Here is a 22,540-nt window from a genome sequence, read left to right as displayed (position 1 = left end):
GAGAATATTACATAGGAGAGTATCTTAGTTAGGGTTTTACTATTCTGAACAGACACAATAACCAAGGCAACTCCTATAAGGACAACATTTAATTGGGGGCTGGATAACAGGTTCGGAGGTTCAGGACCATGGCAGAGTCCAGGCAGGCATGGTGCAGGAGGAGCTGAGAGTTCTTCCTCTTCGTCTGAAGGCCACTAGGAAAAGACAGATTACTACATGGCTAGGAGGAGAGTCATAAAGCCCACTCCCACGGTGACACACCTACTCCAACAAGGCTTTCAGGTGTGCTGTTAAGTTGCTATGAATTTTCCTCTTAGCACTGCTTTCATTTTGTCACAAAAGTTTGAATATGCTGTGTCTTCATTTTCATTGAATTTTGGAAAGTCTTTAATTTCTTTACTTCTTCCTTGTGACCACTTTATCACTGAGTAGAGAGTTGTTCTGTTCCCATGGGTATGTGGGCTTTCTATTGTTTTTGTTATTGAAGTATAACCTTAGTCCATGGTGATCTGATAGAATACATGGAATTATAGAATTATATTAATCTTCTTGTATCTGTTGAAGCTTGTTTTGTGACCAATTATATGATCAATTTTGGAGAAGGTACCATGAAGTGCTGAGAAGAAGGTATATTCTTTTTTAGGGTGAAAGGTTTTATAGATATCTGTTAAGTGAATTTGGTTCATAACTTCTATTAGCTTCACTGTGTCTCCATTTAGTTTCTGTTTCAATGATCTGTCCACTGATGAGAGTGGAATGTTGAAGCCTCCTACTATTATTGTGTGAGAGGTTCAATGTTTGTTTTGAGCTTCAGTAAAGATCCTTTTATGAATATGGGTGCCCTTGCATTTGAGGTATAGATGTTCAGAATTGAGACTTTGTCTTGTTGAATTTTTCCTTTGATGACTATAAAGTGTCCTTGCCTGTCTCCTTTGATAATATTTGGTTTTAAGTCTATCTTATTGGATATTAGAATGGCAACTCCAGCTTGTTTCTTGGGATCATTTGCTTGGAAAACTTTTTTCCAGACTTTTACCCTGAGGTAGTGTCTGTCTTTGTTACTAAGGTGTGTTTCTTGTATGTAGCAAAATGCTGGATCCTGCTTGAGTCTCCAGTCTGGTAGCGTATGTCTTTTTATTGGGGAATTGAATCTGTTGCTGTTGAGAGATATTAAAGACAGGTGATTGTTACTTCCTGTTATGTTTGTTGTTGGAGGTGGTGTTATGTGTGTGTGATTCACTTCTTTGGGGTTTGTTGTGAGATGATTATTTTCTTGTTTTTTCTTTAGTGTATAAACCCTCCTTGTACTGGTGTTTTCCTTCTAGAATCCTTTATAGGGTTGGATTAGTAGAAAGATATTGTTTAAATTTTATTTTTTTCTGGAACAGTTTGGTTTCTCCATCTATGATGACTGAGAATTTAGCGGGGTGTAATAGCCTGGGCTGGCAATTGTGTTCTCTTTAGGTAAGCATGACATCTGTCCAGGATTTTTTGGCTTTTATAGTCTCTGTTGGTATAATTCTGTAAGTCTGCCTTTATACATTACTTGACCCCTTTCCCTTACAGATTTTAATATTCTTTCTTTGTTCTGTGCATTTAGTGTTTTGATTATTATATAATGGGAGGATTTTCTCTTCTGTTCCAATCTATTTTATGTTCTGTAGGCTTCTTGTACATTTGTGACCATCTATTTAGATTGGGAAAGTTTTCTTCTATGATTTTTTGAAGACATTTTCTGGCCCTTTGAGTTAGGAATCTTTGCTCTCTTCTATTCCTATCATTCTAGGCATCTTCGCTCTCTTCAATTCCTATTATTCTTAGATTTGCCCTTTTCATTGTGTCTTGGATTTCCTGGATGTTTTGGGTTAGGAGCTTTTTATTCTTTGTATTTTCTTTGACCACTGGGTCAATATCTTCTATGGTATCTTCTATGCCTGAGATTCTCTCTTCTATCTCTTGTATTCTGTTGCTAATGCTTGCATCTGTAGATTCTGATCTCTTTCCTAGGTTTTCCTCCATTTGTGACTTCTTTAGTGTTTCTACTTCCATTTTTAGGTCTTGGACCACTTTGTTCAATTTCTTTAACTGTTTGATTGTGTTTTTCTGTATTTCTTTAAAGGTTTATTTGTTTCCTATTTAAGGGCTTCTACATGTTTTGCTCTGTTTTCCTGTATTTCTTTCAGTGAGTTATTTATATTCTCCTTAAAGGTCTCTATTATTTTTATGAGATGGCATTTTAGTTCAGCACCATGCTTTTCAGGTATGTTGGGGTATCCGGGGCTTGCTGTGGTGGGAGAACTGGGTTATGATGGTGCCAAGGCATATTGGCTTCTGTTGCTTATGTTCTCACACTTGCCTTTTGCCATCTTCTTATCTCTGGTGTTAACTTACATGGGTGTCTCTGTAGCCTGCCTCTTATGTCCCTGGGTGCAGCAGATCTCCTGGGAGACCTACAGACTGTAGGGTGTTGAGAGGGGCATACAGACAGATCTGCCCTGGAGGAGGTACAGACCAGAAGGGAGACGGGGTTTGTGTGGAGGAGAGGGGTCTCCCATCTTCTGGTCTCCTTTAGAGTCCCAGCTGCTGTGGTTATTTGGATAGGTGTCTTACCTGTTGCCCTGGCTGCTATAGTTCTCCTGGGAGTCCTGCAGACTGTGGCATGTTGAGAGGGGCAGATACACCGATCTGCCCCAGTGGATATGCAGATCAGAAGAGCATGCCTATATATTTGATAGAGAGCTAGTATCTAGAATATATAATAAAGAGCTCAAAAATATTAAGAAAATAATCACAATCTTTTTAAATTGAGGTATGGGACTAAATAGAGTTCTCGAAAAATGAAATACAAATAGTTGAGAAACATTTTTTTAAAAAAATATTCAACCTAGCCATTCAGAAAATGCAAACAAAAACAGGTAAGACTTTAAACAAAACCTTACCAGAAAGTTGTGTGTCTTGAGACTTCTCATTTTATTCATGTCCATATAGAAAATTGAAGCATAGAGAGTTTAATATTCACAAAAGGTCATATGGCTGATAAAGTAGTTAGCATATTTTAAAAATATATTCAAGATGAAATCATAAATGCTTCCTTAAATGAGTTGATGTAATTTTTAAATTAATTTAAAATTAGCTTTGCTCTCTGAGTTGCAGTGGTACAACCCTATCCTATTTCCCAACTTGGCACAAATGCTCCTTGGAAACCAAATTGTGTGTCAGGGTGCAGAACTCCCATTGAGACACAGGACTGTAGCACTGAACACAGCATGCCCACATGATGCTGAGTGCTCTTATAGAACAACACCCACTTTACACATATTATCCTAGTTTATACTTTAAGTGTTGTTAACTACTATTTTCCTAAATTTAAGAAACTTACTTTGGTATTTTTTTTGTCCTATTGGCTTTCTATTTCTGAATAGAATACTCAATCTCAATCATATCTTTTTTAGTTAAAGTATTTTCATACAACATATATTTTGTTCATATTTTACTTTCTCCCAACTTCTTCTAGATCTTCCCCATTCCCCTACTTGCGCAGCTTATTCTATCTACCATATACCTATCCAGCTATCTAGGTGTCTATTTCTTTCTCTCTCTCTCTCTCTCTCTCTCTCTCTCTCTCTCTCTCTCTCTCTCTCTCTTTCTCTCTCTCTCTCTCCTTTCCCATCAAAATCAAAGCAAAGTAACAGAAAACCAATAGGAGAAAAAATAACAAAACAAAACAAAATGAAACAAAAAGACCAGAAAATATAGAGTTTATTTTATAATTCCTTTTAAAGTTCAGCTTCAATATTTTATTTAGGTAACACTTTATGGTATATTAAACAAATAAAACTTTGTATGTTAACAATGCACATTGTGGTGATATTAAATCAAGATAGATAATACATTTGCCACATAACATATGTTTAAATGGTGAACACTTTTATATGACCTCAGCAATTTTCATAGAAAAATAAATTAAGTATAGTCACTATGCTATACATGAAATTTACAAGCCTTTTACTCTGTATCACCACAAGCAATGCCCAGCCTCTATTTCTATGAGTTCAAAAGATGAAGCATACAAGTGAGATCAAGAAGCATTCTTTGTATACATGGCTAAGTCTACTCAGTGTAATGTTCTCCTGGCTTAGCTATATTGTTGCAGTGATAATCTTTATATTTTTATTATATCTTAAATTATGCCTGTGTTCATTCATTTATTAATAGGCACTTATATCTTGGCTATAGTGAATAATGGTTAGTCAAATCTTGCCATTAAATTAAAAGAAGCACTAACAAGCCAAATCTTGACATACACACACACACACACACACACACACACACACACACACATATGGTGTGTGTATATGTATATATGTGAGCGTGTATCATATAAACACATGGTATATATTATTTATATATACCATGAATATATACCAGCATTAGAGAAAATAGCACTGATATGCTCAGCTGAGGCCTTGACCTTTTCTTGCGTACTTGTTGCAGGTTAATAGTGGCATTCAGTGCATGGCCATTAGGCATTTTGGTGAGTTACTTATGGATATGAATCACTACAATTGGATGCTGAAGCACATAGTCCTAGGAAGCCTCGTGCCCCTGATCCTGTTTTTGGAGTCTAAAGAAACAAGAATTGTGAATGTAAAAATCTTGATATTATTTTTCTTAATTAAAAATACCACAGTGCTTTATGTAACAGCAACTCAAGCCTCACTGACATTTTCTGTCTCTCAGGCTTGTAGATATACATTGACTATCTGTGTTACACAACTGAAGTGGTCAACAGCATCTCTGCTCAAAGAGGAAACTTACAATTTTGAGTCAGTAGTTCTCGATATCTGCAACAACCTTGTAAGTGGCCCATCAGGGGTGTTAGCACAATGTTAAAGTTACACAAATGATGGGAGATGCAGTCATGAAAAGGAGGATCTTGTAGAAAGAATTTGAATAAAAGATAATAATACTTGTAATTACAGTACAAGCTTTATATTAGTGTTTCTCAACCTTCCTAATGCTTCAACTCTTTAATACAGTTTGTTCCTCATGTTGTAGTGGCACCCACCCATAAAATTATTTTCATTGCTACTTCATAACTGTAATTTTGCTACTGTTATGAATCATAATGTAAGTATCTGTGTTTTGTGATAGTCTTTTGGGGGTTTCAAGCCACAGGGTAGAAACTGCTATTTTAAACGAAAGAAAAAATTTTCATACCTTCAACATTGATCATTCATTCTATTTTCTTCCTATTTTGAGCTGTGAATGTATATAAACTAGAATAGAACCCTTCACATCACCAAAAGGAAAACTGGAATTATTTTGTCATGACTTCATGAGCTGGTCCTTTGAAACACAGTATGAACAAGGGTAAAAATGTGGGGATGAGAGCAGGATGCTAACACAGGTTAGAAACACAAATATGGATTAGAAACACAACAATGGTTTCAGAATAATATCACAAATAGACTAATCTTAATTAGCAACCAGAACAGTACAAATCATACAAAAAAACTTCAAGTTATAAATTGGTCTTACTTTCATACTAGCAATTAAGTAATTAAGGTTCCCTGCCTTGACACTTCTCTAGAGGAAGCAAATATGTTTTATCAAATTAAGAATTTATTTTCCTTTTTTTATTCTCAGCTTTCTTCTTATGAAAGTTACATTACAGACTTAATATCTGATACCTTAGGGTTCCTGGGGAGCTCTCGATACTTTCTGAAGAAAGGAGCCATTATATTAGTAGGTAAATAAATTTAATTATGTCTTAATTTGTCTTTGAATGTACAAAAGAGTGTTCGAGTCAGAAATATTCATTAAAACATTTACAAATTTTTATTATTGAAATATCTGTCATGATAAATAGGATGAATAGAGGTTAATATGTATGATTAACTTAGAGTTCTGTTTTACAACTCAACATAAGTATATATGCATTACTAATAATTACATAAAATGTGTTCATCAAGATGACTAATAAACATTTATAATGTAAAATTGCTTCTCTCTACTGCCTAAAATCACTATCTAAAGAAGAAGTGCAACTTAAAACTTTATATAAACATCATGTTCAACACAATCTGAATACTTTTAAGTGCAAACTAGAACAAATAAGGAACAGCTATCAGATCCAGTGAAGTTTAATATATATACATTTTATAAGTTTAATATATATATACTTATATATATTATATACTTATAATATATATATATATATTGCATATATATATATATGTGTATATATATATATATGCAAGCCCAAGAAAACATGAAAAGAGGAGAAGTCAACTGAAACTTGCGACCTTGGACAAATCTGACCAACTATAGTTGTGGTTTTGCTCTCATTGTGAAGACAAAATTAATAATCCTGTAGTTCAGGATTCTCAATTTTGGTGATAGGAGAGCTATGATTAGCATTAGGGATTCTGATCTGTGCTGCTCCCAGAGGAGAAAGGGAGAAGAGTGGGGAGGAAGAGAATTAGGGAGGGAGAGAGAAGAAAGAAAAAGGAGGAAGAGAAAGAGAGACAGAGACAGACACCAGAACAGACAGATAGAGCCAGATTCTATACATTTGTTCTAATCCAATGCAATTTCCTGAATAACCTGGTGCCTTCCGTCTCTGTGTGTTACAACTGGGGAGCCCCCACTAAATAACTTCTTCATAAAAGAGCAGCATTAATTTTTCTGTAAAGGTAATTCAAGGTGGGAAAAAGTTTTTTTTAAAAAAAGGTATTTTTACCAAATGTATGGGACTTGCAGTAAATAATTTTGCAAATCTAAAACCTTAAAATAAAGATTGGGTGTATCTACAAATATACAGGTTACATCTGATGAAAGAAGACAACTCCCATGGAAGTAAGACTTTGTAGCACAGGGGACAAGCGTGAGGAAAGACACACAAGCATCACAGAAAAGGAAAATAACTATAACCAGCAAATGAGGGAGTCTACAGTCAGTAGTGATAATCCATTCATCAACAAGAATGAAATTCATACGGAGAGGTTAGGCAATCATCAAAAACAAAGGCCATATAGGAGATATCAGTGTCCAGACTACCATGATATCTTAGAATGTACATTCTGTGTGTGTATTATAGATATAGATATATGTGTGTGTAATTTAAATCATAAAAATCTTATACAACAGCTGCTGTTCTATATATTAAAAGACAAATGTGTAACCCAAAACGAACTATACACGAAGAAATTATTGCATTTATAATGGGCAAAAAAGGAAAGAAGGAAAGAAAATGATGGAGGAAGAAATGGAAGAGAAGGAGAGAGCAAAGAAAGGAGGCAAAATTAGAAGGAGGAGCTGGAAAAGAGAAAAAGGAAGGGGAAGAAAAGAAGGGATAGTGGGCTGATAGAGGGAATAAGAACAAACTTTGAAATACATGCACAGCACATGTGAAGACTATACATGAACATTGCCAAAGAAAGTGAAAATTGAACAATGAGTAGAGTATAAATTCTGTTTTGAAAACAAAGGGATAAAATTGAAAGTCACAATTTTTTAAACTTTATACATATATCAACAGTTTATTTTCTAAGTTTATACATTGACTCCATAGTTAATATAAAGAAGATATGTGCAGGAACAGTGAAGATTCTAACCCAAAGCATTCCAAGAGACAAGCAGCAATGTGAGATGTCAGCTTAGCTACAATAATTAAAATTTGCATGCAATGAACAGACAAAAAATTGAACAAAACAATATTCAAAAATATCCTCCAAATTATAAATATTTTAAAGGATGAGCCACAAACTTTAACTAATGAAAATATGGAATATGGGGAATATTCTTTAAATGTATGGTAAATCATATGAAATATATTATTTGCTCTGGCATTAAGCAAATTCCAGATGGTCAAATATGCAGAGTCAACACTAACGCTGAAACCATAATTTAGAAATACTTGACTAACATAGAAAATGTACTTGATAATCACAGAGTAAATAAGCTTTCCATGTGAAATTCACAATCCAAGCCATAAGAACGGACCGCCAACTCTGTAAAGACAAAACATTTTACAATGACAAAACTCTATAAAAGAGGGTGAAGATTCTCAGTTCAAAGAGCCGGAAAACATTTTCAATAAAATCATAAAAGAAATCTTCCCTAACTTAAAGAAAGAGATGGCCATAAATATATCAGAAGACTACAGATCACCAAATAGATTGGAGCAGAAAAGAAAATCCTCCCACCATATAATAATCAAAACACTAAATGCACAGAAAAATGAAAGAATTATTAAAAGATGTAAGGGGAAAAGGCCAGGTAACATATAAAGGCAGACTTACCAGAATTACACCATACTACTCAAGAAAGATGCTAAAAATCAGAAGATCCTGGATAGATGTCATGCAGACCCCAAAAGACCACAGATGCCAGTCCATGTTACTATATCCAGCAAAACTATCAATCACCATAGATGAAGAAATCAAGGTATTCCATGACAAAAGCAAATTTAAACAATATCTTCATACTAATTCAGCCACATAGAGGACACTAGGAGGAAAACTCCAATACAAGGAGCGTAACTACACCCAAGAAAACACAAGAAATTAATCATCTCACAACAAACCCAAAAGAATAGAATTATGTACACACACACACACACACCACCTCCAGCAATAAAAATAACAGGAACTAACAATCTTTAATATCCCTCAACATCAATGGACTCAATTCCACAATAAAAATACACAGGCTAAAAGACTGTATACACAAGCAAAATCCATTTTATAATCATTTTGTGTATAATCATTTTGCTGCAAATAAGAAACACTTCTCAGTGATGAAGGCAGACACTACCTCAGAGGTAAAGGCTAGAAAAAAAGTTTTCCAAGCAAATGGTCCCAAGACACAAGATAGAGCTTCGAGTCTAACATCCAAAAAAAAAAAAAAAAAAAAAAAAGACGTTGCTTTTTCTTTCTTTTTTTATTACATATTTTCTTTATTTACATTTCAAATGTTATCCCCTTTCCTGGTTTCCCCTCTGCAAATCTCCTCCCCTATCCTCTCCCCCATACCCCTGCTTACCAACCCACCTACTCCTTGTTCTTGGTCCTGGCATTCCCCTACACTGGGGCATAGGAGCCTCACAGGACCAAAGATCTCTCCTCCCATTGATGACCATCCTCTACTACACATACAGCTGGAGCCATGAGTCCCACTATGAGTATTCTTTGGTTGGTGATTTAGTCACTCGGAGCTCTGGGGTTCCTGCTTAGTTCATATTCGTTGTTCCTCCTATGGGGCTCCAAAGCTCCTTGGGTCCTTTCTGTAGCTCCTTCATTGGGACCCTGTGCTCAGTCCAATGGTAGGCTGTGAGCATCCACCTCTGTATTTGTCAGGCACTGGTGGAGCCTATTCCAGAGACAGCTATAGCAGGCTTCTGTCAGTAAGCACTTGTTGCTGTCCACAAAAAGTATCTAGATTTGGTGACTGTATATGGGATGGATCCTCAGGTGGGGCAGTCTCTGGACTGAAGTTGATGGGCATCCAGGAAGCACCTGTCATAGGAAATTGGAAATGAATTTTCATCATAGTGATGCTATGAATTACCTTCCCTAAGAGCGATGATTTGATAACACCCATTGAAATGCAGAGTAAGTGTTTTCATTATTGTTGCTGTTACTTGTAGTTCTGGAGATGACACACTTGCTCTGTGAGCTACATGTCCAACTCTGGTTTATTTTTAATTTGATTTAGCTCCACACTTTGTCTCTGTAACTCCTTCCATAGGTATTTTGAAGGATCAAAGTATCCACTTTGGTCTTCCTTCTTCTTGAGTTTAATGTGGTTTGTGAATTGTATCTTGGGTATTCCGAACATTTAGGCTAATATCCACATATCAGTGAGTACATACCATGTGTGTTCTTTTGCGATTGGGTTACTACACTCAGGATGATATACGCCAGATCCATCCATTTGCCTAAGAATTTCATAAGGAGCTAAAACCATCCAGTAGAAAAAAAAAACAGCATTTTTAACAAATGGTGATGGCTCAATTGGAGGTTAGCATATAGAAGAATGCAAATCTATCCATTCTTATCTCCTTGTACAAACCTCAAGTCCAAGTGGTTCAAAGACCTCCACATAAAAACAGATACACTGAAAATTATAGGGGAGAAAGTGGGGAAGAGTGTCGAACACATGGGCACAGGGGGAAAATTCCTGAACCAATGGCTTGTGCTGTAAGATCAAGAATACACAAATGGGACCTCATAAAATTACAAAGCTTCTGTAAGGCAAAGGACACTGTCAATAAGACAAAAAGGCAACCAACAGATTGGGAAAAGACCTTTATCAATCCTGCATCCAATAGAGGGCTAATATCCAATATATACAAAAAACTCTATAAGTTAACTCCAGAGAACCAAATAACCCTGTTGAAAAATGGAGTACAGAGCTAAACAAAGAATTCTCAACTGAGGAATACCAAATGGCTGAGAAACACCTAAAAAAATGTTCAACATTCTTAGTCATCAGGGAAATGCAAATTAAAACAACCCTGAGATTCTACCTCATACCACTCAGAATGGCTAAGATCAAAAACTCAGGTGACAGCAGATGCTGGTAGGATTGCAAGCTGGTACAACCACTCTGGAAATCAGTTTGGTGGCTCTTCAGAAAATTGGACAAAGTACTACCTGAGGACTCAGCAATACCACTCCTGGGCATATAGCCAGAAGATGCTCCAACATGTAATAAGGACACATACTCCACTATGTTCATAGCAGCCTTATTTATAATAGTCGGGAGCTGGAAAGAACCCAGATGTCCCTTCACAGAGGAATGGATAAGGAAAATGTGGTACATTTACACAATGGAGTACTAATCAGCTATTAAAATAGACTTCTCAACCAAAAGTAATCAGAAGAAATGGGGAAAGATACTTCATACTCATCAAAGGAAAAATTCACCAAGATGAAGTCTCAATTCTAAAATCTAAATTAAAAGCCATAGAAAACAATCTGGTAGCAAAAAATAATAATAACATGTAAACATCATTAAAAATTGACAATTAAATGTGATCTTTTTACAACTTCATTTTTTAAAAAGGAATGTAGGACTGTGTTTTATTTTCACTTCCCTGGAGGGTCCCTGCCACACCTGTGTGCTCTTACTACTTTCTATCCTCCGAGGACACTATAAATGAAACCCACTTATCTAAAGCATATGGGCTAACATCCACATCTAGGAGAAAACATGCAATGTTTATCTTTCTGAGTCTGAGTTACCTCACTCAAGATGGTTGCCACTGTCTCTATCCACTTACCTGAAATTTTCACAAGTTTATTTTTCTTAGCAGCCAAATAAAATCCCTGTGTATACATGTGCCACAGTTGTTGTCTGTTCATAAGTTGATGGGCATCCAGGAAGCACCTGTCATAGGAAATTGGAAATGAATTTTCATCATAGTGATGCTATGAATTACCTTCCCTAAGAGGGACGATTTGATAACACCCATTGAAATGCAGAGTAAGTGTTTTCATTATTGTTGCTGTTACTTGTAGTTCTGGAGATGCCACACTTGCTCTGGGAGCTACATGCCCGACTCTGGTTTATTTTTAATTTGATTTAGCTCTGTACCCCATTTTTAAAGGGTTATTTGATTTTCTGGAGTCCGGCTTCTTGAGTTCTTTGTATATATTGGATATTAGTCCCCTATCAGATTTAGGATTGGTAAAGATCCTTTCCCAATCTGTTGGTTGCCTTTTTGTCTTATTGACAGTGTCCTTTGCCTTAAAGAAGCTTTGCAATTTTATGAGGTCTCATTTGTCGATTCTCAATCTTACAGCATGAACCATTGGTGTTCTCTTCAGGAATTTTCCCCCTCTGCCCATATCTTCGAGGTTTTCCCCCACTTTCTCCTCTATGAGTTTCAGTGTCTCTGGTTTTAAGTGGAGTTCCTTGATCCACTTAGACTTGAACTTTGTACAAGGAGATAAGAATGGATCAATGCGCATTCTTCTACATTATAACTGCCAGTTGAGCCAGCACCATTTGTTGAAAATGCTGTCTTTTTCCCACTGAATGGTTTCAGCTCCTTTGTCAAAGATCAAGTGACCATAGGTGTGTGGGTTTATTTCTGTGTCTTCAATTCTATTCCATTGATCTATCTATCTGTCGCTGTACCAGTACCATCCAGTTTTTATCACAATTGCTCTGTAGCACAGCTTGAGGTCAGGCATAGTGATTCCACCAGAGGTTCTTTTATTGTTGAGAATATTTTTTGCTATCCTAGTTTTTTTTTTGTTATTCCAGATGAATTTGCAGATTGCCCTTCCTAACTCTGTGAAGAATTGAGTTGTAATTTTGATAGGGATTGCATTAAATCTGTAGATTGCTTTCAGCAAGATAGCCATTTTTAATAATTTGATAGTTTTATGCATGTGCATAATGAGATTTATCCCCTCATTCTCTGTTACCCTGTCCTATCTATCTCTCCTTGAAAGACATTTCCCAACATGCTTGCCTCCTACTTTAAGACCTTTGATGTTTAAATGGGGCTTCTTGCATGAGCATGGGTGGGACATGCTGGAACATGGACAGCTTGTTTGTTATATTAAGTGAAGAATGCAGTCCTTTGGGGAGGTTTCTGTGTGATTCTTAAAAACAAAAACAAACAAACAAACAGTAACAAAAACTCCAAGAAGCCAAGATGAGTCTTATGAACTCCATTGTTTCAAAAAACCATAAAATTGTTGTTGGCTTATGCTTTTGTGTCCCTCCTAGCTATGGATAGAAGTTTACTTCAAATTATTCATTACAACTGGCCATTGTTATTTGTCTACTTGCCTCTAAGGAAAAACATGTTTTTGCCATATGTGACTTGCCTTTGTGATTGTACACTTTACTCATGTGACTGGTTTTTTTCCTTTATTACTCTTTGAGTTTATTTTGATTTACTATGGAACAGAAGTAGAAGGCTATGGTGCCTTGAGTTTAAATCAAGACTGCACTTCATGAATTGTAATGCTGAAAATAATCCCCTATACTATGGATTCCTGGGCCACACAAAACAACTTTTTATTCTCCTTAATTTTTATTTATTATTCTCTTATATATTTGCCATGCCTCCTCTTCTTCCAGTATCCTCCATCACTTACCCTCTCCATCAGATCCACCCCTCCTCCTTTCCCTTAAGCTAAGGGCATGTCTCCCAGGGATATCAACCAAATATGGCATATTAAGTTATAATAAGACTAGGCACATGTCCTCATATCAAGGCTGGATGAGGTATCCCAGTAGGAATAAAAGGGTCCTAAAAGCAAACAAAAGAGTCAGAGACAACACCTCTCACTCCCACTATTAGCAGTCCTACAAGAATACCAAGCCACACAAATATAACATATATGCAAAGGACCTAGGTCAGACCCTTACAGACTCCCTGATTGTTGCTTCGGTCTCTGTGAGCCCTTATGTCCTCTGGTTAATTGGTTCTATGGGCCATTTTCTTTTGGTGTTCTTGAGCCCTCTGGCTCTGACAATCCTCCTTCATCCTCATCTATGGGATTGTCTGAGCTCCACCTAATGTTTGGCTGTGGCTCTCTGCATCTGCTCACATCAGTTGCTGAGTGAAGCCTCTCTGATGATTATGCTAGTCTCTGGCCTACCTCAGAATCATTTCATTGACTTTTTTCAGGTCATATCTGGTTCTATCTTCGGTCTCTGGGCTATCCAGACACTGGTTCCTGTCCTACCAGCCAGTGACAGCCATGGACTTCCTCTCATGGCATGAGCCTCAAGTTGGACTAGTCATTGGTTAACCACAAATTCTATACCATCTTTACTTTACCCCTGCACATCTTTCAGGCAGGACAAAGGTTTTGTGATTGGGTTGGTGTCCTTTCAGGCAGGACAAAGGTTTCATGATTGGGTTGGTGTCCCAGTCCCTCCATTGGAAGCCTTGCCTATTTCCAAAAGATGGCCAGTTCAGGTTCTGTATCCCCCCCCCCCCATTACTAGGAGTCTTCTCTGGGTAACCCTCATGGATTCCTAGGAGTTTACATTGCACTGGTTTCTAGCTTGCCCTGAAATGTACACATACACATCCCAGTGCCAGTAATCTGTCCCAGTACTCTCTCTTTTCCACCTTCAACCTGATTCCACCTGTTCTAATCCACATCATTCCCCAGACAACCAACAAAAGCTATTCTCTTTCATTCATCCCAGTGAGATCCATGCATACACAGTCCCACCCCCTGAGACTTCCTTGGCACTTAGCCTCTCTGGCTCTGTGGATTGTAGCATGATTACTTTACAGCTAATGTCCACTTATAAGTAAGTACATAACATGTTTGTCTTCCTGAGACTGGGTTACGTCACTCAGGATTATTTTTTCAAGTTCCATCCAAATATTATGGTGTTAGCTATTTTGACAGCAGAATAATACTCCATTGCATTTGATTCTTTTTAACTCTCAGAGTGTAACTTGTCTGTTGCTCTGAATAAAGTTGGCTATTACATGAGAGTTTGGTCCTTGGCTCCATACTCCCAGTTCCCACCACCAACTAGAGCAGTTGATTATAGATGATATGTAAACAAAACAAGCCAATAGACCTGCTGTTTTAAGAAATCTTTACTCCAGATAAATTTGCAGATTGCCCTTTCTAATTCATTGAAGAATTGAGCTGGAATTTTGATGGGGATTGCATTGAATCTGTAGATTGCTTTTGGCAAGATAGCTATTTTTACTATATTGATCCTGCCAATCCATGAGCATAGGAGATCTTTCCATCTTCTGAGATCTTCTTTAATTTCTTTCTTCAGAAAAGAAATTAAAGGTATTTTATGTTGTTTGTGACTATTGAGAAGGGTGTTGTTTCCCTAATTTCTTTCTCAGCCTGTTTATCCTTTGTGTAGAGAAAGGCCATTGACTTGNTTGAGTTAATTTTATATCCAGCTACTTCATTGAAGCTGTTTATCAGGNTTAGGAGTTCTCTGGTNGAATTTTTAGGGTCACTTATATATACTCTCATATGATCTGCAAAAAGTGATATTTTGACTTCTTTTCCAATTTGTATCCCCTTGATCTCCTTTTGTTGTTGAATTGCTCTAGCTAGGACTTCAAGTACAATGTTGAATAGGTAGGGAGAAAGTGGGCAGCCTTGTCTAGTCCCTGATTTTAGTGGGATTGCTTCCAGCTTCTCACCATTTACTTTGATGTTGGCTACTGGTTTGCTGTAGATTGCTTTTATTATGTTTAGGTATGGGCCTTGAATTCCTGATTTTTCCAAGACTTTTATCAGAATGGGTGTTGGATTTTGTCAAATGCTTTCTCAACATTTATGATATAGTGGTTTTGGTCTTTGAGTTTGTTTATATAGTGGATTACATTGATGGATTTCTGTATATTAAACCATCCCTGCATCCCTGGAATGAAACCTATTTGGTCAGGATGGATGATAGGTTTGATGTGTTTCTGGATTCAGTTAGTGAGAATTTTATTGAGTATTTTTGCATCGATATTCATAAGGGAAATTGGTCTGAAGTTCTCTATCTTTGTTGGGTCTTTCTGTGGTTTAGGTATCAGAGTAATTGTGGCTTCATAGAATGAATTGGGTAGAGTACCTTCTGCTTCTATTTCCACTTCACACCAGTCAGAATGGCTAAGATCAAAAATTCAGGTGACAGCAAATGCTGGCGAGGATGTGGAGAAAGAGGAACACTCCTCCATTGTTGGTGGGATTGCAAGCTTGTACAACCACTCTGGAAATCATTCTGGCAGTTCCTCAGAAAATTGGACATAGTACTACCAGAAGATACAGTAATACCTCTCCTGGGCATATATCCAGAAGATATATGCCAACTGGTAAGGAAGACACATGCTCCACTATGTTCATAGCAGCCTTATTTATAATAGCCAGAAGCTGGAAAGAACCCAGATGCCCCTCAACAGAGGAATGGATACAGAAAATGTGGTACATTTACACAATGGAGTACTACTCAGCTATTAAAAAGTATGAATTTATGAAATTCTTAGGCAAATGGATGGACCTGGAGGGCATCATCCTGAGTGAGGTAATCCAATCACAAAGGAACTCACATCATATATACTCACTGATAAGTGGATACTAGCCCAGAAACTTTGAATACCCAAGATATAAGATACAATTTGCAAAACACATGAAACTCAAGAAGAACAAAGACCAAAGTGTGGACATTTTGCCCCTTCTTAGAATTGGGAACAAAACACCCATGGAAGGAGTTACAGAGACAAAGTTTGGAGCTGAGACAAAAGGATGGACCATCTAGAAACTGCCATACTCAGGGATCCATCCCATAATCAGCTTCCAAACGCTGACACCATTGCATACACTAGCAAGATTTTGCTGAAAGGATCCAGATATAGCTGTCTCTTGTGAGACTATGCCGGGACCTAGCAAACACAGAAGTGGATGCTCACAGTCAGCTATTGGATGGATCACAGGGCCCCCAATGGAGGAGCTAGAGAAAGTAACCAAGGAGCTTAAGGGACCTGCAACCTTATAGGTGGAACAACAATATGAACTAACCAGTACCCCCCAGAGTTCATGTCTCTAGCTGCATATGTATCAGAAGATGGCCTAGTCAGCCATCAGTGGAAAGAGAGGCCCATTGGTCGTGCAAACTTTATATGCCTCATTACAGGGGAATGCCAAGACCAAGAAGTGGGAGTAGGGTGGGGGGATGGGGGTGTGGTTAAGGGGACTTCTAGGATAGCATTGGAAATGTAAATGAAGATACCTAATAATAAAAAAAGAAAACTAGAAAAAAAATTAAGCAGGCTGAACAAGTCATGGTGACCAAGGTAGTAAGCAGCAACCCTCCATGGCCTTTGCATGAGCCTTCAGGTTCCTTTGGTGAACAGCAATGTAGAAGTGTAAGCATAATAAACCCTTTAGTCTCCAAAAAAAAAAAAAAAAGAAAAGAAAAGAAATCTCTACGCTGCATGTAACACTGGATACACATGTGCTACTGTAACAGGAAAGAACATGAATACATTTCACAAAAATATGCTGAATGAAGATAATAGAGCTTCAAAATACATTCTGTGTGAAGGAACATACACATTTCTGTACAAATGTGAAGGAACTTTCAAAAGGCTTGTTGAATGCTTGTGGGACATGAACCTACATGATAGCTGCAGTGTGCTCACTTTGTGGACATTCTTCATACATAAACTTTGATTTCTCATTAAATAATAATTGTGTGAAATCACTAAAATATAGTTTAATGAGACTCTAAGATATGTAGCAAGATAACAAGAGAAATGTTGTCTTGATAGTTTTTGTCTTGATAGTACTTGATAGTTTAATTTGGTTTAACTTTGCTTATATCTTACCAATAGGGTACTTGGGGAAATCAGGAGAACATTTACTACTCAGAGATGAAATTGACATCATGATTGAGGGTAAGATTGAAGTTTTCATGTATCAATCCAAAAAAATTCATCACTATTTTGATTCTAATTAAATAATAGCTCTATATAAGGGTTACAGTATGGAAATTGGTTGGCAGTAGGTTTATGATTAGGAACAAATCAGTAGAGGGACTAGGTTAATGGGACATTATATATTTTCTCTCTCTCTCTCTCCCTATTCAATCTCTCTGTCTCTATTTCAGTCGCCAAATTTATGCCATTTATTATCTGAAATCTAATGATCATGCTAGAGCCTTGAGAAGTTATTGAAAGTTCAGGAGTCATTCACTCATACATCCTGAAAACTTTGTTTCAACATATCCTATGTAATAGCACCATGCACTTGTTGGGTTCCTCTAGTAAATCAAGTAGGCTCTTTCCTTGTGGATTTTAGATTCTAGTGGATCCTAACAAAAATTGCATTAAGAGGGGGGATGGGAAGAAGAAGGGTAGTGTTATTCTTTCAACTGGCTTGGATCCTGGCCATGGTTCTCTCTTAGCATCTCTCTACTGCCCTATTAGAAAATAGTTGCTGGCAGGGAGACTGGAGAGATGATCCATCAGCAGTAAGAAGCAGGTGTTATTGCAGAGCACCAAAGTTCAACTACCAACACCAACATAATGGCTCACAACCATCTACACTTGGGCACATCATTCATAGACATAAAATAAAATAAATCTAAGACAAAAATAAAGGAAATTGCTGGGTAGCTTTCTGCTTCTCACCTCTCTCTCTCCTCTCTCTCTCTCTCTCTCTCTCTCTCTCTCTCTCTCTCTCTCTCTCTCTCTGTGTGTGTGTGTGTCTGTCTGTCTGTCTATCCCTTTCTGCATCACCTATTATTCAGAGAAATTTCAACAGCACTACTAGAAGTTCATGAGTTTGAATTTCCCATGAACTTGGTCACTCTACTCATACAGTTTCCTCCCTTGTTAGTGTTTCCTACCCAGGATTCAGTTGATGCATTGTTTCCACTTGACACATTATTATCATCCGTTCAGTCACTTTCATTCATTCAACACTTCTGACTACCTGCTAAATGCTGAGCACTACACTTCTCCCTTAATTCTTCAGATCTTTTTCTGATAAAATAATAATGTTCACCCTGTAGTCCCAGCACTTGGAAGGTTGAAGCAGAAGGATAGTTATAAGTTCAAGGGTGCTTATCATAAGCGTATTTTCATTCCAATGACTATGCCATTACCTCCTTATAGTAAAATGCATGTGTTACTTTATTATATAATAACCTTAATTTTAATCAGTTTTCTATTAATAATCACTTGGACTTATTCCAATGTTTTCCATGACTATCATCAATACAATATATGTGAGTCTTTCCTTATGAAACTGAGCAGAATGCTTGGCACATATGTTTGCCATAAATTTGGTAACTATTTTGTTTTTCTTTAATATTGCTCAAGTAAAGAGCATGGTAGGAAAGAGTTACAGAGGGGAGAATACAGGGGAAAATGACTGCTAAAAATGTGATTGCTTAGACTTACTGTTGCTTGAAATTAGCTAGACCTTGAACTAAGGACCCCTCTGCTGTTGCAGTTATTGAACGATTGACCCGGGTGGAAGACCCTCTGATCAAGGAGTTGGCAGCGAAAACCCGTAAACTTTTTAAAGAAATAGCCAATCGAATGTCCTCTTCAACCATCAAACAAACCTTCCGAAAATGGGTTAAGATGTTCCGAACCAAAAAATTGAAGCTCATTTATGATGTGGCCAATATTATAACCCTGGAAGGGAACGAAACAGAAATCATTAAAGAAGATAGTCTGATAGTGTCCAATTTAGAGAAATCTGAAAAGCCATACAGAGTCACTAAGGAAAATTATTTCAATGAAGCCGTATATACAGTTTGAACATTTTCTTTAAAAAGAAGCACATGTCCCTTGCCTCTTAATAACCTCAGTCTGTATTTAAATCCTTTTTCTGAAGAATATTAAAAGTTATCACTAATCCTTTTAATTTTCTATTAAAATATATAAATCTGAACATTCTACCACCTGTCTGGCAATGAGCAAAACTATATCATACAACACTGGTAAACCTAAGGTGCACTTTTATGTTTTCTTAATCAAAGTGGGTGGGCACTGCTGCTGTCTTGTCCTAACATCCTGATTGAAAATATCTCTCAGTACCATCCTCAGTGCTTCATTTTCCAAGTCACAACTCCACCTGCTTTCTACCAGAGACAACCAGGCAAGACCCTACCCCAAGCCCTTGCCAAACAAGTCCCCTTTAAGCACACCCAGTAGTCTTAAACTGCACCCCACATCTGGACCCCACCTGAAGCACAAGAAAATGACCTTAAATATAATCTCTTCTTCCCTCATTAATTCATTCACTTTACAACTCAATTTCAGCACCCCCTCACCTACCAGTGCCCTCCTTACATGGCCTCTCACCCTACCCCCTTCCCTTCACCTCTGAGAAGGGGGAGGTTCCTCCTGGGAGCCAACCCACCCTGGTACCTCAAGTCACTGCAGAACTAGGTACACCCTTTCCCACTGAGGATAGACAAGAGAGTCGAATTAGGGGAACAAGATCCACAGGCAGGCAACACAGTCAGGGTAAGTCCTGACTATAGTTGTTGGCAGAACACATGCATGAAGACCAAACTTCATCTCTGCTAAATATGTGTGGATAACCTAAGCCCAGCCCTTGTATGCTCTTGGGTTGGTGGATCAGTCTAAGAAAGCCCCCATTGGCCCAGGTTAGTTGACTCTGTTGGTTTTCTGGAGTTTTGGGTTCCTCAATTCTTTCCCCCAACTCTTCCACAAGATTTCCCAAGCTCTGTCTAATGTTTGGCTGTGGGTCTCTGTGCCTGTTTTGGTCAGCTGCTGAGTGAAGCCTTCCAGAGAAGTTATTCTCCTGCCTCTGAGTCCAGGCTGACAAATATAAACATAGCCTGAGACTCCAAGATAGTTGAAAGAGGAAGGCAGGCTACCATATAGATCTTCTGAGGACAGCACAGTACATTCTTTCCCACCCACCCCCAATTGGCAGAGATTGCATTTATCTATAGTCATGTCACCCACAGAATCTGTGTATCCAGGCTAGGAGTAACATATGTACCTGTCAACAGTGTCTTCAAATCATTGTGACAAGGCTTTGACCAACAATGAGGCATCAGAGACTCACAGTGTGACCCTGTGAATCTACTACCTATGCAGACACAGTGAGAATTGTTTCCTCCATAAACACATAGCCCTCCATGGGAATATGGCTGACGGGCACATTCATCAAATTTGAATTCACAATGGTCTCTAAGGAATTCAGGTGCATAGTCACGGATGTGAGCCCCCAAGAGCATCTGACATGGCTGGGATCCACATTCATCAGTTTCTAACTGATAGTTCACACCAGAATACACTTGAGGACAAACACACATGCATCTTCCTGTCTCGTGGGCATATAGCCTTATTTATGCAGGGATAAGAAACACATTCATCCTCTTCCAAGTCACAATGTCTGCCTTGGAATCCAAGCACACAGAAGCAGGACTAGCCTTCGATTACATCGTGGTACGCAGCCCCATTTTGGCAAGGGCTTAGAAGCACACTCTTTGTAATCTGTCTCACAGAACCTTCCAGTATATCCAGCAGAGAAGATACAAATAGTGTGCTCAGGGTCTTCATGGCAGGTGCCTCCATCTTGGCAATTGTTCCCTCCACAGGAATTAGTGGTGATATAGGGAGATATAAAAACAGAAATGGAGGAAATGCAAAAAAAAAATCAGATCCTACTACAAAAGCCTATACTCAACAAAACTGGAAAACCTGGATGAAATGGATAATTTTCTTAGCAGATACCAAATGCCAAAATGAAATCAGGATCAGATAAACCATCTGAATGGTCCCACAACCCCTAGAGAAATAGAAGCAGTCAATAAAAGTCTCCTAACCAAAAAAGCCCAGAACCAGATGTGTTTAGTGCATAATTCTATCAGACCTTCAAAGAAGACCTAATATCAATACTCTTCAAACTATTCCACAAAACAGAAACAGAAGGAAGACTACCCAGTTCAGTCTATGAAGCCACAGTTATGCTGAGTATTCTCCCTTGGAGATGGAGCAGTTGCTATCTAATCAGGAACTTGTCACAATTTCCTTTCATAGAGGACTTTATAAAATATTTTTTTTTAATATTCCAAATAGATTTTAAAAACTGGTTGAGTGTGTATTACGTTTGGCTTCAGAAGTTATCATGTATATTTAAGAGGCATTTAACTATTATAAATTAATTTGATGACTTAAAATAAATATCAATACTGGGTTGTATATTTTAGAATAAATTTTATTAGCTTAAAAAATATGGGGAACAGAGCTAAACAGAGAATTTTCAACTGAGGAAACTTGAATGGCCAAGAAGCACCTAAAGAAATGTTCAACATCCTTAGTCATCAGGGAAATGTAAATCAAAATAACCCTGAGATTCCACCTCATACCATTCAGAATGGCTAAGATCAAAAACTAAGATGACAACAGATGCTGCCAAGGATGTGGGCAAAGAGGAACACTCCTCCATTGCTGGTAGGATTGCAAGCTTGTACAACCACTCTGGAAATCAGTTTGGTGGCTCTTCAGAAAACTGAACAAAGTACTACCTGAGAACCTACTAATACCACTGCTGGGCATGTACCCAGAAGATGCTCCAACATGTAATAAGGACACATGCTCCACTATGTTCATCAAAGCCTTATTTATAATAGCCAGGTTCTGGAAAGAACCCAGATGTCCCTCAAGAGAGGAATAGATACAGAAAACGTTAATAAGGGAAATATCTAATTTTTTAATACTTTTTATTAGGTATTTTCCTCATTTACATTTCCAATGCTATCCCAAAAGTCCCCCATACCCTTCCCCCGCACTCCCCTACCCACCCACTCCCACTTTTTGGCCCTGGCGTTCCCCTGTACTGGTGCACATAAAGTTTACAAGTCCAATGGGCCTCTCTTTCCAGTGATGGCCGATTAAGCCATCTTTTGATACATATGCAGCTAGAGTCAAGAGCTCCAGGGTACTGGTTAGTTCATAATGTTGTTCTACCTATAGGGTTGCAGATCTCTTTAGCTCCTTGGGTACTTTCTCTAGCTCCTCCATTGGGGGCCCTGT

General features: G+C 37.8%; 1 protein-coding gene and 1 long non-coding RNA gene across 7 annotated transcripts in view; one reads left to right on the top strand and one right to left on the bottom strand.

The window, feature by feature from the left end:
• Positions 1-19,427, top strand: part of Mroh9 (maestro heat like repeat family member 9) — a 57,089-nt gene extending 37,662 nt beyond the window's left edge. Inside the window, exons 18-22 of one of the 2 annotated variants that reach the window (XM_021172569.1) lie at positions 4,495-4,647; positions 4,741-4,857; positions 5,650-5,752; positions 17,348-17,410; positions 18,972-19,427. In XM_021172569.1, the coding sequence (XP_021028228.1) occupies positions 4,495-4,647; positions 4,741-4,857; positions 5,650-5,752; positions 17,348-17,410; positions 18,972-19,285 (750 nt within the window). In that variant the 3' untranslated portion in view covers positions 19,286-19,427. The remainder of the gene's footprint in view (positions 1-4,494; positions 4,648-4,740; positions 4,858-5,649; positions 5,753-17,347; positions 17,411-18,971) is intronic. The other variant, XM_021172577.2, reaches the window with a different exon arrangement.
• LOC110301903 overlaps positions 9,351-22,540 on the bottom strand; it is a 47,746-nt gene continuing 34,556 nt past the window's right edge. For 3 of the 5 annotated variants that reach the window (XR_003835437.1, XR_003835435.1, XR_003835441.1), the window contains 3 exons: positions 18,920-19,159; positions 11,291-11,397; positions 9,351-9,521 (listed from right to left, as the gene is read on the bottom strand). This is a non-coding gene — a long non-coding RNA (uncharacterized LOC110301903). The remainder of the gene's footprint in view (positions 9,522-11,290; positions 11,398-18,919; positions 19,160-22,540) is intronic. The other 2 variants (XR_003835458.1, XR_003835450.1) reach the window with 2 other exon arrangements.

The sequence above is a fragment of the Mus caroli genome, chromosome 1 (genome assembly GCF_900094665.2).
Source record: "Mus caroli chromosome 1, CAROLI_EIJ_v1.1, whole genome shotgun sequence".
Lineage (NCBI taxonomy): Eukaryota > Metazoa > Chordata > Mammalia > Rodentia > Muridae > Mus > Mus caroli.
Note: the sequence above shows the minus strand (reverse complement) of the source record. Positions and strands in the feature narration are given on the sequence as shown.